This window comes from Bufo gargarizans, chromosome 5 (genome assembly GCF_014858855.1).
Source record: "Bufo gargarizans isolate SCDJY-AF-19 chromosome 5, ASM1485885v1, whole genome shotgun sequence".
In the NCBI taxonomy this organism is placed as follows: domain Eukaryota; kingdom Metazoa; phylum Chordata; class Amphibia; order Anura; family Bufonidae; genus Bufo; species Bufo gargarizans.
In genome coordinates this window covers 384,664,999-384,678,571 of record NC_058084.1, presented here as the reverse complement: position 1 = coordinate 384,678,571, position 13,573 = coordinate 384,664,999, and the positions used below count along the sequence as shown (strand labels likewise).

Sequence of the window (13,573 nt, the reverse complement as noted above, 5' to 3'; positions counted from 1 at the left end):
AGGGCATTTTGGCTTTTTAAGTAATGACATCTTGTTAAATCCTTCCTCTTGTTTTATTGCCCAGTTTTTTTTCCCACTGATAAATCAGCCCATTGTGACTATAACGATGACCGCAGTAAGTGAGCCTGCTCACCAGAAATGTGCTCCAAATATTCATCGCTGGACCATAAAAACTGTTAAAAGTCGCCTTCATTTATCCGCAGTGACTGGAATGATTGGATTTTTATTATACGTAGGCCTTCGCTGTATGCAGATGCTGCTAATGAGCAGGAGGATCTTCCAGCAGTGTCTGGCTCATTGCATTTCACTGGTCAGACAGTCGGTCTGGGGATTTTAGAATTGCCTTTGGCTTTGTTACATGGTTGAGAGGTTGATGGGCATCTAAGGTCATCAGCATCAGAGTAAACGTTTTCATTTAAGTACAGATGAAGGCATAAATGGCATCATGCTCCTGCGCCAGTCATATCTGGCATATGACAATGACAATTTGCTATGTTATGGGCATACCTGAATAGATATGCTGTAGTTAGGAATGGCATGGCACTAAACTTAGAAAATTCCCAGATCCTACTTTTGTGATCAGTGATGTTCATGTTATAAAAAGTATAATATAGTATAAAGATACAAGTAACAATATACAGTGTAAGGCTAGGTTCACTTCTGCAGTGGAGGTTCCGGCAGAAGCCTCTGTCGCAGATTCCGGCAAAAAAAGCATGGAATACATCTGAATGCAGTGGTAAGAATGGCAGTATTTATACCGGACACCTGACGGACCCCATTATAGTAAATCGTATCGATTGGGCGCCAGCACTGTCCAGCATATGCCAGATCTGGTGTTTACAGTATTCTTTTCCTATGCCGAACAGAATACTAGAACTCTAGTGCACATGTGCAGCGAGCACCTAAGGAGCTGGAGCAGAGGATGGGAGTGGTAGTGGCTCTGGCTATCACAGTAGTTTCCCTCAGACCGTTGCTCCCTAGGACTGGTGCTTCTCTTAGGGCACACCCTGATTCTGGGGCTCCTGTCTGATGATAGCTGGGGATGCCCATGATGTCAGGTGTTTGTATTGGTGCAAGGCAGGGCATGTGCAGTGAAATGGCCAGCATGTGGTGTAGGAGTCAGAAACCAGGTCAGATGTAGCAGCAAAAATCATATCCCTCCCCCCCCCCCCTCCCAGCACATCAGTCACCTTTAGGGGGGGGGGGGGTATGATTGGTGGCTATGTGCACACTCAGAATCAGCAGCAAGGAGTTAAAGGGGTTATCCAAAACCTAATGCCCCCAAAATTCCAGGGGGGGGGGTGTAGGAGGAACGCACACTGTCCCCCTGAGTCCTCTATGAGCCCCCCTGAGTCCTCTATGAGCCCCCCCCAAAACCCCACTGCTTGCAGCTGCCTTCAAGAATACCCATATCCAACCAACCATATAGACTGGTCTGGAGCGGTCCTTCAGTCCTAATGCCCCCAAAATGCCCGACAGGGGTATGACACTGGCAGGAGGAGCGATGTGTATGCGGGCTCCTGCCCTGCACTCATTCAGCTGTGCTCGCATTCATATCGTGCCCTGTGTCCACTGTCCTGTGGCCACTCTGCTAAAGCCTGACATAGCCCATCTATGCCCGGCTTTACCAAATCAGACAGGCAGGAGCAGTGATGTGTGATGTGATAATATTTATTGTATGTATGTGTGCGTGTCCGTCCCTGTGTGTGTGTGCCTCTCCCTGTGTGTGTGTCACCATCACCATGCCCACAGTGTTCTTATGTCTTGACACAGCTGCATCAGTACGTTCTGTGCGGGGGAAGAAGGAGAAGAAAGAGGAGGCAGCGCCACCAGCATGAAGTCCCGTAGGAGAGACACAGGGGGTTATCTGTGGTTTTACAGAGGACTGCAGGTAACACTACCGCATTATCAGCACTAGTGTTATATGTGTTTTACATAGGACTGCAGGTAACACTACCACATTATCAGCACTAGTGTTATCTGTGATTTTACATAGGACTGCAGGTAACACTACTACATTTTCGGTAATCATAGAGCCATCACTGTGTTATTTGTGGTGTTACATAGGACTACAGGTGACATCTACTACATTATTTGTACTCAGAGAGTTATCACTGTGTTATTTGTAGTGTTACATAGGACTGCAGATAAAACTTTTATGGAATATCCACAGGAGTCCCATAGATTTAGATACCACAGGGTTTTGTACCTACGGAATTCCCTTTGCCGCAAAACAGACCTGTGCCCTTCATTCTCTGGGTCAGTACGAATACATACGAACGTTCGGTCATGCCCCCTCCTACTCATTAGCCGATGGGGATTTAAAAAAAATAAGGTAAAATCAACCGCAGGTCAGTTGCAGGGGTGGCAGAGAGGGTGAGTTTTTCCCTGCAGCTGATGTTCAGACAGCACAGTGCTGCTGTCTGAGCGTGAGCAGTTCAAATGGAGATCTTTGTAGCTGTCCAGGCCCTGCGCTGAATGGAGGACAGGTAGTCTGAAAACTGGACTGTCTGGCCTAAAACCGGACCTCTGGCCACCCTAGGGGGCACAGAGGGCAATACTACTACAAAGTGGGCACAGAGGGCAATACTACTACAAAAGGGCACAGAGGGCATTACTACTATAAAGGGGGCAAAATGGGAATTACTACTGTGGAGGGGGCACAATGGGCATTATTACTATGAAGGGAGCACAAAGGGTATAATTACTATGAAGGGGGCACAGAGGGCATTACTACTATGAAGGGGGCACAGAGGGCATTTCTACTGTGAAGGGGCACAATGGGTATTAATACTACGAAGGGGGCACAATGGGCATTATTACTATGAAGGGAGCACAAAGGGCATTATTATTATGAAGGGGCAATTACTATTGTGGAGGGGGCACAATGGGCATTACTATTGTGGAGGGTGCACAATGGGCATTACTACTGTGGAGGGTGCACAATGAACATTACTACTGTGGAGGGGGCACAATAGGCATTATTACTATGAAGAGGGCACATTGGGCATTAATGTGAAGGTGCACACTGGGCATTAATACTATGAAGGGGGCACAATGGGCATTATTACTATGAAGGGAGCACAAAGGGCATTATTACTATGAAGGGGCACAGAGAGCATTACTACTATAATGTGGGCATAATGGGCATTACTACTATGAAGGAAGCACGGAGGGCATTACTACTGTGAAGGGGGCACAGAGGGCAATACTCCGGTGAAGGGGGCACAGAGGGCAATACTCCTGTAAAGGGGGTGGGCATAAATGTTATGGGGCACAAAGTGGGCATTATTACTGTAAAGGGGCATAATGGGCATTACTACTGTGAAGGGGCACAAAGGGTATTACTACTGTTATGGGGTTTAGTGAGGGCATAACTACTCTGAAGGGGCAGAGAGAGGGCATTACAACTGTCAAGGGGGCACAGACAGGGCATTACTACTGTGTAAGAGGCACAGAAAGGGCATAACTACTGTGAGGGGGGCACAGAGAGGGCATAACTACTGTGAGGGGGGCACAATGAGGGCATAACTACTGTGAAGGGGGCACAATGAATGTATAAGTACTTTAAGGGGGCACAATGTAGGCATGACTACTGTGAAAGTTGTACAGTGAGAGCATAAATACTGTGAGGGGGCACAGTGTGGACATAACTACCGTGAGGGGGCACATTTATGGACAAAACTACTGTGAAGGTTGTACAATGAGGGCAATACTACTGTGAGGGGGGGTGCAATTTTTAAAGTAACAAAAGAGAGAAAAGAAAAAAGAATGCTGCACTCACCAAAGCTTGAAGAAGCACAACAAGCGCGAACGGCTGTTGCCTCCTAGCTGTGTTTTGCCCGCATGACGCTGACCTTTTTATGTGAATAAAGCTGCAAAGAGTAATTTTTGGTGAGTGCCGCATTCATTTTTCTTTTCTCTCCTTGGTTGCAAATACTACTTGTTTTTCAGGCTGAGCACCACCACCACTACTAGTTACATTCGATCAGTGCAGCACCAAATTAAATCCCAAACCTAGAGCAGTGCCGACCGTATCCTCTACATGTTACTACAATTTTTTAAGTATTGGGACCCGCCCCAGGTGCCAAACACCCTAGGCGCGCCACTGATATAGTGTACATGTTCTGCTCCTCAATACACCACTATTCACCTGTTAGATACCTGGGCAGTTATGATACTTGTCAGGGTCACAAGTATGAAGCGTGATCTGCGCGAAACGGGTCCCCCTGAGGACACAATGGAGTTCTTTTAATCATGTAAATAAAAGTTACTTTTTATTATAAATTCCAAGGTGCTGGATACACTGAAAAAATGTGTCACTTATTTCCGAATGGAGACGTTGAAGAAACAGTCTACATCAGAGGAGACGTCACTGGATGTAAGAGGTATGTGCGCTGTATTCTCCTGTATACTTTGTAACTTTACGTCCAACCAAATATCTCTTTTACGGTAGGGTTGGGGGTGTGGATTGAGAATTTGTCCCACACTGCTGTAAACCGTCCCCAGACTTCAGTTTACACTATGCGTATTCTGAATTCTGGGGCCTTCCACTCATTTACTACATTATGTGTACTCAGAGAGTTATTATTGTGTTATCTGTGGTGTTACATAGGACTGCAGGTGATATCTACTACATTATGTGTACTCAGAGAGTTATTACTGTGTTATCTGTGGTGTTACATAGGACTGCAGGTGATATCTACTACATTATGTGTACTCAGAGAGTTATTACTGTGTTATCTGTGGTGTTACATAGGACTGCAGGTGATATCTACTACATTATGTGTACTCAGAGAGTTATTACTGTGTTATCTGTGGTGTTACATAGGACTGCAGGTGATATCTACTACATTAGGTGTACTCAGAGATTTATTACTGTGTTATCTGTGGTGTTACATAGGACTGCAGGTGATATCTACAACATTATGTGTACTCAAAGAGTTATTACTGTGTTATCCGTGGTGTTACATAGGACTGCAGGTGATATCTACTACATTATGTGTACTCAGAATTAAAGTTATCACTGTATTATCCGTGGTGTTACACAGGACTGCAGGTAACATCTAAAAAAAGGGGCATGTTCACAGGTTGGGGGGGAGGGGGCACAATACTTGGCTAGCCCCAGGCACTGGCAACCAATGCTATGCCCCTGCATGTAAGTATTTAGTAATTAGAAAAAAGTTTTAGCTGAATAATGGAAATATTAAACCATTTCCATAACATGTTCAATCGGTTTTCTGCAATGCAGAATGTGGACCCACCCAATTTGAATTAATGGGATAAGTCAAATAATTGATTTTCCTCCTTCCGCCTTCAATTGATGTAATACACAAAACAACAACAGGATATAGCACTTCTGATTGCTTTCTGTAGTTGCTCACTAAGCACATAAAGTGCTAATTAGTAGCTAAATATCTTCTAAAGAAAAACTATTTCCATAAATATTCTCCAGGGGACCCACAAAACATTACACAAATTAGTTTATAATATCATGTATATTACAGTATAAGTTCAATATGATAGATTTGGTATACATCCCTGTATAAATGAATGGCCACAACATGCATGATCAGTGTAGCTTGTGAAGGTAGAGAGGTAATGCACACAGTGATGTCACCACAAATAGTAAATACAGTGATGTCAGAGATATGACAGTAAAGAGATAATGCACCTAGATTGTCACTGTAGATAAATGATGCACGCAATGATGTCACAATGCAAGAATAATGCAAGTATTTCATAGAGAACGCAGAACAGAAGTAACGCACACAGTAATAATGCAGATATGGCACAGTGAAGTCAAAGCGTAGTAATGATAAACATGGATATACAGTATCTTAAGAAAAGTAGTGATGTCACAGAGCAAGAACATCACACATAGGAATTTTAAGTATAATGATAATGTAAACAGTGATGTCACAGTTTATAAAAGTATAGTCATTATGTCAGAATAAGAAAAAAAATATTCCAGATTCTGCAAAATATACAAAATTACTTTATATTTCAGAATATACACAATAATGTCACAAAATTAGAGATGTTCACAAAAGTTCTCAAAAATTTTATTCGGTTGCTTCCCCCGAATTGCACAATTTTTTTAAATCTGTTATGATTCCATTGTAAGTAACAGGCGCATGGATGGAGAACATCTATGGTGCCACTCCTCCCCCCCCGAACCCCTCAGATGCTGCGTTCATTGCTGATCGCGGATTCTCAGCATCTGACATTAAAATTGAGGCCTAAAATTGAGGAAAAAAATACGTGCTCACCTTATCCATTCGCTCGTGGAGAGGCCACTGCGGCCATCTTGATTGAAGGAACCGTGCAAAATTTTGTGCGGTGGCATGATCAAGTCATCACATCATCGCTCTGGCTGGGCGTGGTGATGTCATCACTGATGACATCACCACGCCCCGGCCAGCGTGGTGATGTTGGGACATCACACGTCAGCGCATGTGAGATTTTGCTCGGTTTCTTCAATCAAGATGACCACGATGGCCTTTTCCCAAGGAAATGGATAAGGTGAGGCCATTGCGCCCATCTTGATTGAAGAAATGGATGAGGGTAGTATGCTTTTTTTTATCGCGATTACAGGAGAAAAAGATTTGTTAAAACTAAGCGTGACGAAATTCAGCTTTGTGGCTAATGAAATTTTTTCCTGAAATTTGGGATAAAGTCAGTTCATTTGGCTTCGATTCGCTCAACACTAACAATAATCTTCATTTATAAAGCACCATATTCTGCAGCACTTTACAAGCAGAGGATACATGTAAAAAATAAAACCAGACATTAAAAAAGTAACAAACTGATAAACAAGTCAAACAATAAGATGATAGTCGTAAACCTCAGAAAACATGGGTAGGGTTGTGTACAGAGATGAGGAAAGAGATAGAGGGTGGTGTGAGCTTTGTGGGTGAAAGAAGTTTAAATGAAATCCTATGCTGTGTGGCAGGGGCTGACTGGCAACTTTTGGCCCAGGGGGCAAGTAACACCCAGAGGCCCACTGAGCCCCCCTCCTGCTTTCCCATTTCCCTTGCCTCCTCCTGACCCCCCCCCCCCCCCTTGCCACTTTCGTCAGCCATGTAAATTACAACACAGTAAAACAAAATAAACTAGGCATGCTCCGATATATCGGCCGCCGAAACATATCAGCCGAAAATTGCATTTTTGGTATAATGCCGAAAGTGTCATTTTCTGGCTGATACAGTGTTGCATCCGTGTATTCTCTCCTCCCCGCTGGGCGCTGCTCTGTGTCCCCCCCATGACACTTGATGACTTTTGCAGGAGAAACTGTATATTGTGTGGCACAGTGTAGGCTATATGTGTATAACATAAACATATTTTATTTGAAAACTTACAGTTACTTGACCCTTGGGGATCTCGGACGCCACTTCCACACTTTGGTCGGGGGCTCGGGGGAGCTGATGTTGTGTTTTATCCTAATGAGAAAGATTTCATAATAAGGATTTGGAGAAGGGGCAGAGGGATAGCAGAGCAGGGAGAGGCTGGTGCTGCTACTAGGGGGTCATACCATGGGGGAGTAATAAAACCCACCATAATGCCCCCCCCCCCAGTAGAAATAATTTTCCTTATAATAGACAGTGCACAAAATACCCCCTTGTAATATCCCCAGTTGAGCTAATGTCCCCATAGTGCCCCCTATAATGTGCTAGTAGCCAGATAGGGCCCCCTATAATGTGCCAGTAGCCATATAGGGCCCCCTATAATGTGCCAGTAGCCAGATAGGGCCCCCCTATAATGTGCCAGTAGCCAGATAGAGCCCACCTATAATGTGCCAGTAGCCATAGGCCCCCTCCACTATAATGTGCCAGTACCCAGAGAGGGCCCCCCTATAATGTGCCAGTAGCCATAGGCCCCCCTATAATGTGCCAGTAGCCATAGCCCCCCCACTAATGTGCCAGTAGCCATAGCCCCCCCACTAATGTGCCAGTAGCCATAGCCCCCCACTAATGTGCCAGTAGCCATAGCCCCCCCACTAATGTGCCAGTAGCCATAGCCCCCCCACTAATGTGCCAGTAGCCATAGCCCCCCCACTAATGTGCCAGTAGCCATAGCCCCCCCCCACTAATGTGCCAGTAGCCACATAGGGCCCCCCTATAATGTGCCAGTAGCCACATAGGGCCCCCCTATAATGTGCCAGTAGCCATAGGCCCCCCATAATGTGCCAGTAGCCATAGGCCCCCCATAATGTGCCAGTAGCCATAGGCCCCCCATAATGTGCCAGTAGCCATAGGGCCCCCATAATCTGCCATCAGCCCATAGTCCCCCTATAATCTGCCATCAGCCCATAGTCCCCCTATAATCTGCCATCAGCCCATAGTCCCCCTATAATCTGCCAGTAGCCATAGGCCCCCCTATAATGTGCCAGTAGCCATAGCCCCCCCCCCCCATATAATGTGCAAGTAGCCATAGCCCCCCCTATAATGTGCCAGTAGCCATAGGCCCCCCTATAATCTGCCAGTAGCCATAGCCCCCCTATAATCTGCCAGTAGCCATAGGCCCCCCATAATGTGCCAGTAGCCATAGGTCCCCCATAATGTGCCAGTAGCCATAGGTCCCCCATAATGTGCCAGTACCCATAGCCCCCCCATAATGTGCCAGTAGCCATAGGCCCCCATAATGTGCCAGTAGCCATAGGTCCCCCATAATGTGCCAGTACCCATAGCCCCCCCATAATGTGCCAGTAGCCATAGGCTCCCCTATAATCTGCCAGTAGCCATAGGTCCCCCTATAATCTGCCAGTAGCCATAGGCCCCCCTATAATCTGCCAGTAGCCATAGGCCTCCCATAATGTGCCAGTAGCCATAGGTCCCCCATAATGTGCCAGTAGCCATAGCCCCCCCATATAATGTGCAAGTAGTCATAGCGCCCCCACTATAATGTGCAAGTAGCCTTAGCCCCCCCCCTATAATGTGCCAGTAGCCATAGGCCCCCCTATAATCTGCCAGTAGCCATAGCCCCCCTATAATCTGCCAGTAGCCATAGGCCCCCCATAATGTGCCAGTAGCCATAGGTCCCCCATAATGTGCCAGTAGCCATAGGTCCCCCATAATGTGCCAGTACCCATAGCCCCCCCATAATGTGCCAGTAGCCATAGGCCCCCATAATGTGCCAGTAGCCATAGGTCCCCCATAATGTGCCAGTACCCATAGCCCCCCCATAATGTGCCAGTAGCCATAGGCCCCCATATAATCTGCCAGTAGCCATAGGCCCCCCACTAATGTGCCAGTAGCCAGATAGGGCCCCCCACTAATGTGCCAGGAGTAGCCAGATAGGGGCCCCCCTATAATGTGCCAGGAGTAGCCACTAGCCAGATTGTGCCCCCCACCCCCCTCATAAAGTGCCAGGCCCAGGGCCAGTAGCCAGATAGGGACAGAAATAAAGAAGAAAAAAAAAATGTCAGTCAGACTTATACTTACCTCCCTGCTTCTCTGGAATACTCTGGTCCCGCCTCCAGCCAGCACAGATCTAATCACTTTACGGCAGCGCAGCGGCTCAGTCAGGCCGCAGGACCGGCGCAGGTGGCGCGATGACGTCATCGCGCCGATGACGTCATCGCGCCGCCTGCGCCGGTCCGGCGGCCTGTCTGATAGGCTGCCGGCAACACGCCTCCCCTGCTCCCCGTCTCCCTGGCTTAAAGTGGCAGTTCATTCCGGCCCGGCCGGCCGGGACAGCAAGCCAGGGAGGCCCGGGGGGCAATTGCCCCCCTGCCCCCCGGCCCAGTCCGCCCCTGCTGTGTGGGCAACCAGCGCAATGACTGGCACAGGGTGCAGGTATCACTGTAGTGACTGGCATAGGGTGGAGGGAACAAAAATTGCCTCTGAAGGTGTACATAGCCTTTAAGTGAGAAGATCAATAAATGGTAGGTTCACATATGCGTTGTGAACTCTGGTAGTCTGATCCAGAAGAAGAAAAGACTACCAACATTCACCATATTCGACACAGGTGGATAATGCTGCGAATCGTAGGATCCCCATTGACTATAATGACATCTGACAGGGATTTGGCCACCTTCCGGCATAAATGCACACAATATTTTTGCACGACCAAAAGCAGACATTTGTGCCAGAAAATGGTGATATTTACTAGTGCAACAAACTGACACAGTATCATAGTATGGGCATGATAAGCAACTTGATCTTGTTCCCTTCACGCCTGTGTTCTAGCAGATTCAGGTTACGCAGATGGCCGTTCATCTGAACAGCTGCCATGTCATGCTACATACCTGAAGTCAGAAACCCATTTTCCCAATAGTTGAGGGTCCCAACAATACATTTATAGCATGTCCAAGTATGCCATCAATGCTGAAGTTGGGAACACCCTTTGAATAATAAAATGAGGAATTCTTGAAAGCATTGCTATAGTTAATGACATGAGGAAACGCACATTCCTTAATGGTAACAATTACTTCTAGTTTCCCACATTAATTGTACATTATTTCTTGCGTGATTGTTTGGACATAATTATTATCAATTGTTGCCAGTAAACTAATTGCCCAGGGGTATATATTATATGGTGCCGCACATTTCACATCAACATTAATGTTAAGACTGTATCTATCATTCTCGGCCTGAAACATCTTTCCTTTCAGAATCTTCTCACTGATAGGCAGGAGTCATTATTGACCACAGTTTCCAATTGCATATTACATAACACTGGCAGCAGGCAGAATATAAGTACTTAATCAATACTGTCATAAATATACCACAAAGCTGTACAAGAAAAAGTTACATTTTATGTGGAAGACTATACCCTATGTTGAGTTTTTGCCTAATGCCTACTCATACTACTATCCAAATCCTAGCAGCAACTAGATTTCTGAACTTACTGGCGTTATTGACACAACCATATTACAGCTCTATAGTCTATACGCTGTATGTATACAGTAGTATTGTTACTCTATGGAAGTTTCTGTACCAACTGTCACGGTCCCTCCTGTGAGAGAGGTGAGAAGATCGGATAGACTTGCAGCACATGAGGCTATCTGACAGGTCTCTCTGTTTTCCTCTTTGTATGTTGTTGTTTGGCAGGATCTCACTTCTCCTCAGGTGCCGCTTGTTATCAGTGATGAGGCTCTATTTAGATCCTCCTCACACTGCTGACCATGCCGTTGATAGTTTCTGCTTGGTGTTGCTAGTGCTGGTTTGTCTTGGATCTCCTGCTTCTCCATACATCTCTAAGCTAAGTACTTGTTGCCTTCGCTGTTTCTTATTATCTGGTGTGTGTGTTGTTTCTAGGCCTCAGGGAGATGCAGGTTCCTTCATTCTGGAAGGAACCAGCCGTCTCATCCCCTGCTACCTATCCTAGGGCTCATCAGTTTTAGCAGGGCTTTAGGTATCTGGTGTATCTGGATCTGCTCATACTGGCAGGAGTTAGGGAAAGGCCTAGGGATTACTAGGAGGTCATCATCCCTCTTCCTTAGCTTTAGTTGTGGTGTGCATTTGGTGTTTTGCCTTCCCCTTAACCTGTGACACCAACGTGTGCCAATGTAAGTCTGTACAAAGATGTAATTGAACATTGGAGCAGATTTACTAATACTCTCTAATATTTAGCCAGTGTAAGCTTAGACTGCACCAAATGTATCACAGTGCCTTATTCTACATGATAAATCTGGCTCAACTTCACACTGTCTAGTCTATCATGGCCACAGTGTACTGCTCACTTGCTTCAGCGCTCTAGTCCCTGGCAGTACAAACCCACCCTCCACCCCCTCTTCCCCAGCGGGCCCGAACACCGGAGTAGCTCTGTCTCTACAGAGGTTGTGGCCTCTATTGCTATGGTTTATGCATGCTGTTTCCCCATCTCTCAAAGGGCCAGAGCATCCACCCTAACCTTCACCAACCGACAGCTGGCCACCTTGGGGTACTTAAGGCATCTTAATAGGCTCTAGTCCACTAGTGTCCTGCAAAGGTGTGCTGCTCTTAGTTTAACTATTTTCCAACTTCTGACTGTTTTCTGACCCTTTGTTTATCTCCGTTCTGACTCTGAACTGCCTGCCCTGACCTGGAACTGTCCCTGACTACAGTTTTGCCTCATCCTTTGGTGCTCGGAACTGTCCCTGACTACAGTTTTGCCTCATCCTTTGGTGCTCCGCACTGGTGTCCTTTGACTCCTGTGTGTCAGCAGTCTCTTGAACAGAGGCTATTCCAGGAGGTAGTGGCATGGTGCTTCCCCTGCAGCAAAGTCCAGATCCCTGTATATAGGTTAAAGGGTAAAGACCAGGGGGAACATAGATTACTAATTTGGGAATAACCCGAAGCCAAATCTGTTGTATTGACACAGTGAGTCGACTGCCACTGCATAACAGCCCATTTACGATGGACCATCCCCATTTTGGAAAAGTGTTCTATAAGTGTCTAAAACATTAATAATAAAGCTTTTTGGTGGGAAATCTGTCATAAGTCTTGGCATTTTGATTACTAACGCAGTAAACCAATCTGGTTGCCGCCGTCTAAAAATGTTGCGTCATACTCCATCAGATGCCATATGGGTAATAATTTTTCCATAGAAATCAATACTGAGTGAAAAATTGTACCAGCATGCAAAGATATGTCTAAAAACCTAAAAGTATGTTTTTCTCCCTTAAACTGCTGACATGGGTGACTGCTTTTTAAGCAGATAATGCATTGAATCTGATTTGGTGCCTGTATGAAAAAAAAAAAAAAATATATATATATATATATATACTGTATATATACATATTTTTGTACACAGAGTGCCATATGGTACCAGTTTTTCCAACAGTCATGTGCATCAAGGCTTAAGGGCTCTTTCACATCTGCGTTATTGTCTTCCGGCATAGAGTTCCGTCGTCGGGGCTCTATGCCGGAAGAATACTGATCAGGATTTTCCTAATGCATTCTGAATAGACAGTCCGTCCTTCAGGATGCATCAGGATGTCTTCCGTTCCGGAACGGAACGTTTTTTGGCCGCAGCAAATAGCGCAGCATGCTGCGCTTTTTGCTCCGGCCAAAGATCCGGAACACTTGCCGCAAGGCCGGATCCGGAATGAATGCCCATTGAAAGGCATTGATCCGGATCCGGCCTTAAGCTAAACGTCGTTTCGGCGCATTGCCGGATGCGACGTTTAGCTTTTTCTCAATGGTTACCATGGCTGCCGGGACGCTAAAGTCCTGGCAGCCATGGTAAAGTGTAGTGGGGAGCGGGGAGCAGCATACTAACCATCCGTGCGGCTCCCGGGGCGCTCCAGAGTGACGTCAGGGCGCCCCAGGCGCATGGATGACGTGATCGCATGGATCACATGATCCATGCGCATGGGGCGCTCTGACGTCACTCTGGAGCGCCCCGGGAGCCGCGCGGACTGTAAGTATGCCGCTCCCCCGCTCCCCACTACTACTATGGCAACCAGGACTTTAATAGCGTCCTGGGTGCCCAGTGGTGTATCTTGGTTTTGTGCTGCCCTAGGCGAGACTAAACGCGGGCACCCCCCTAATATAAATTTGACCTACCCCTTCCTTGTTAAAAAACAATGTGCAGCTAGAGTTAGTACAGTATTAATCCCTCCCTAATTCTCCCCCCTCTAACCACC

The 13,573-nt window shown here is 46.4% G+C and overlaps 1 protein-coding gene across 1 annotated transcript in view; it reads left to right on the top strand.

Moving 5' to 3' along the window:
- NPVF (neuropeptide VF precursor) overlaps positions 1-13,573 on the top strand; it is a 178,041-nt gene that overhangs the window by 32,664 nt on the left and 131,804 nt on the right. The window contains exons 2-3 of the mRNA XM_044295633.1: positions 1,774-1,891; positions 4,295-4,388. Coding sequence (XP_044151568.1) covers positions 4,315-4,388 — 74 coding nt within the window. The 5' untranslated portion in view covers positions 1,774-1,891; positions 4,295-4,314. The remainder of the gene's footprint in view (positions 1-1,773; positions 1,892-4,294; positions 4,389-13,573) is intronic.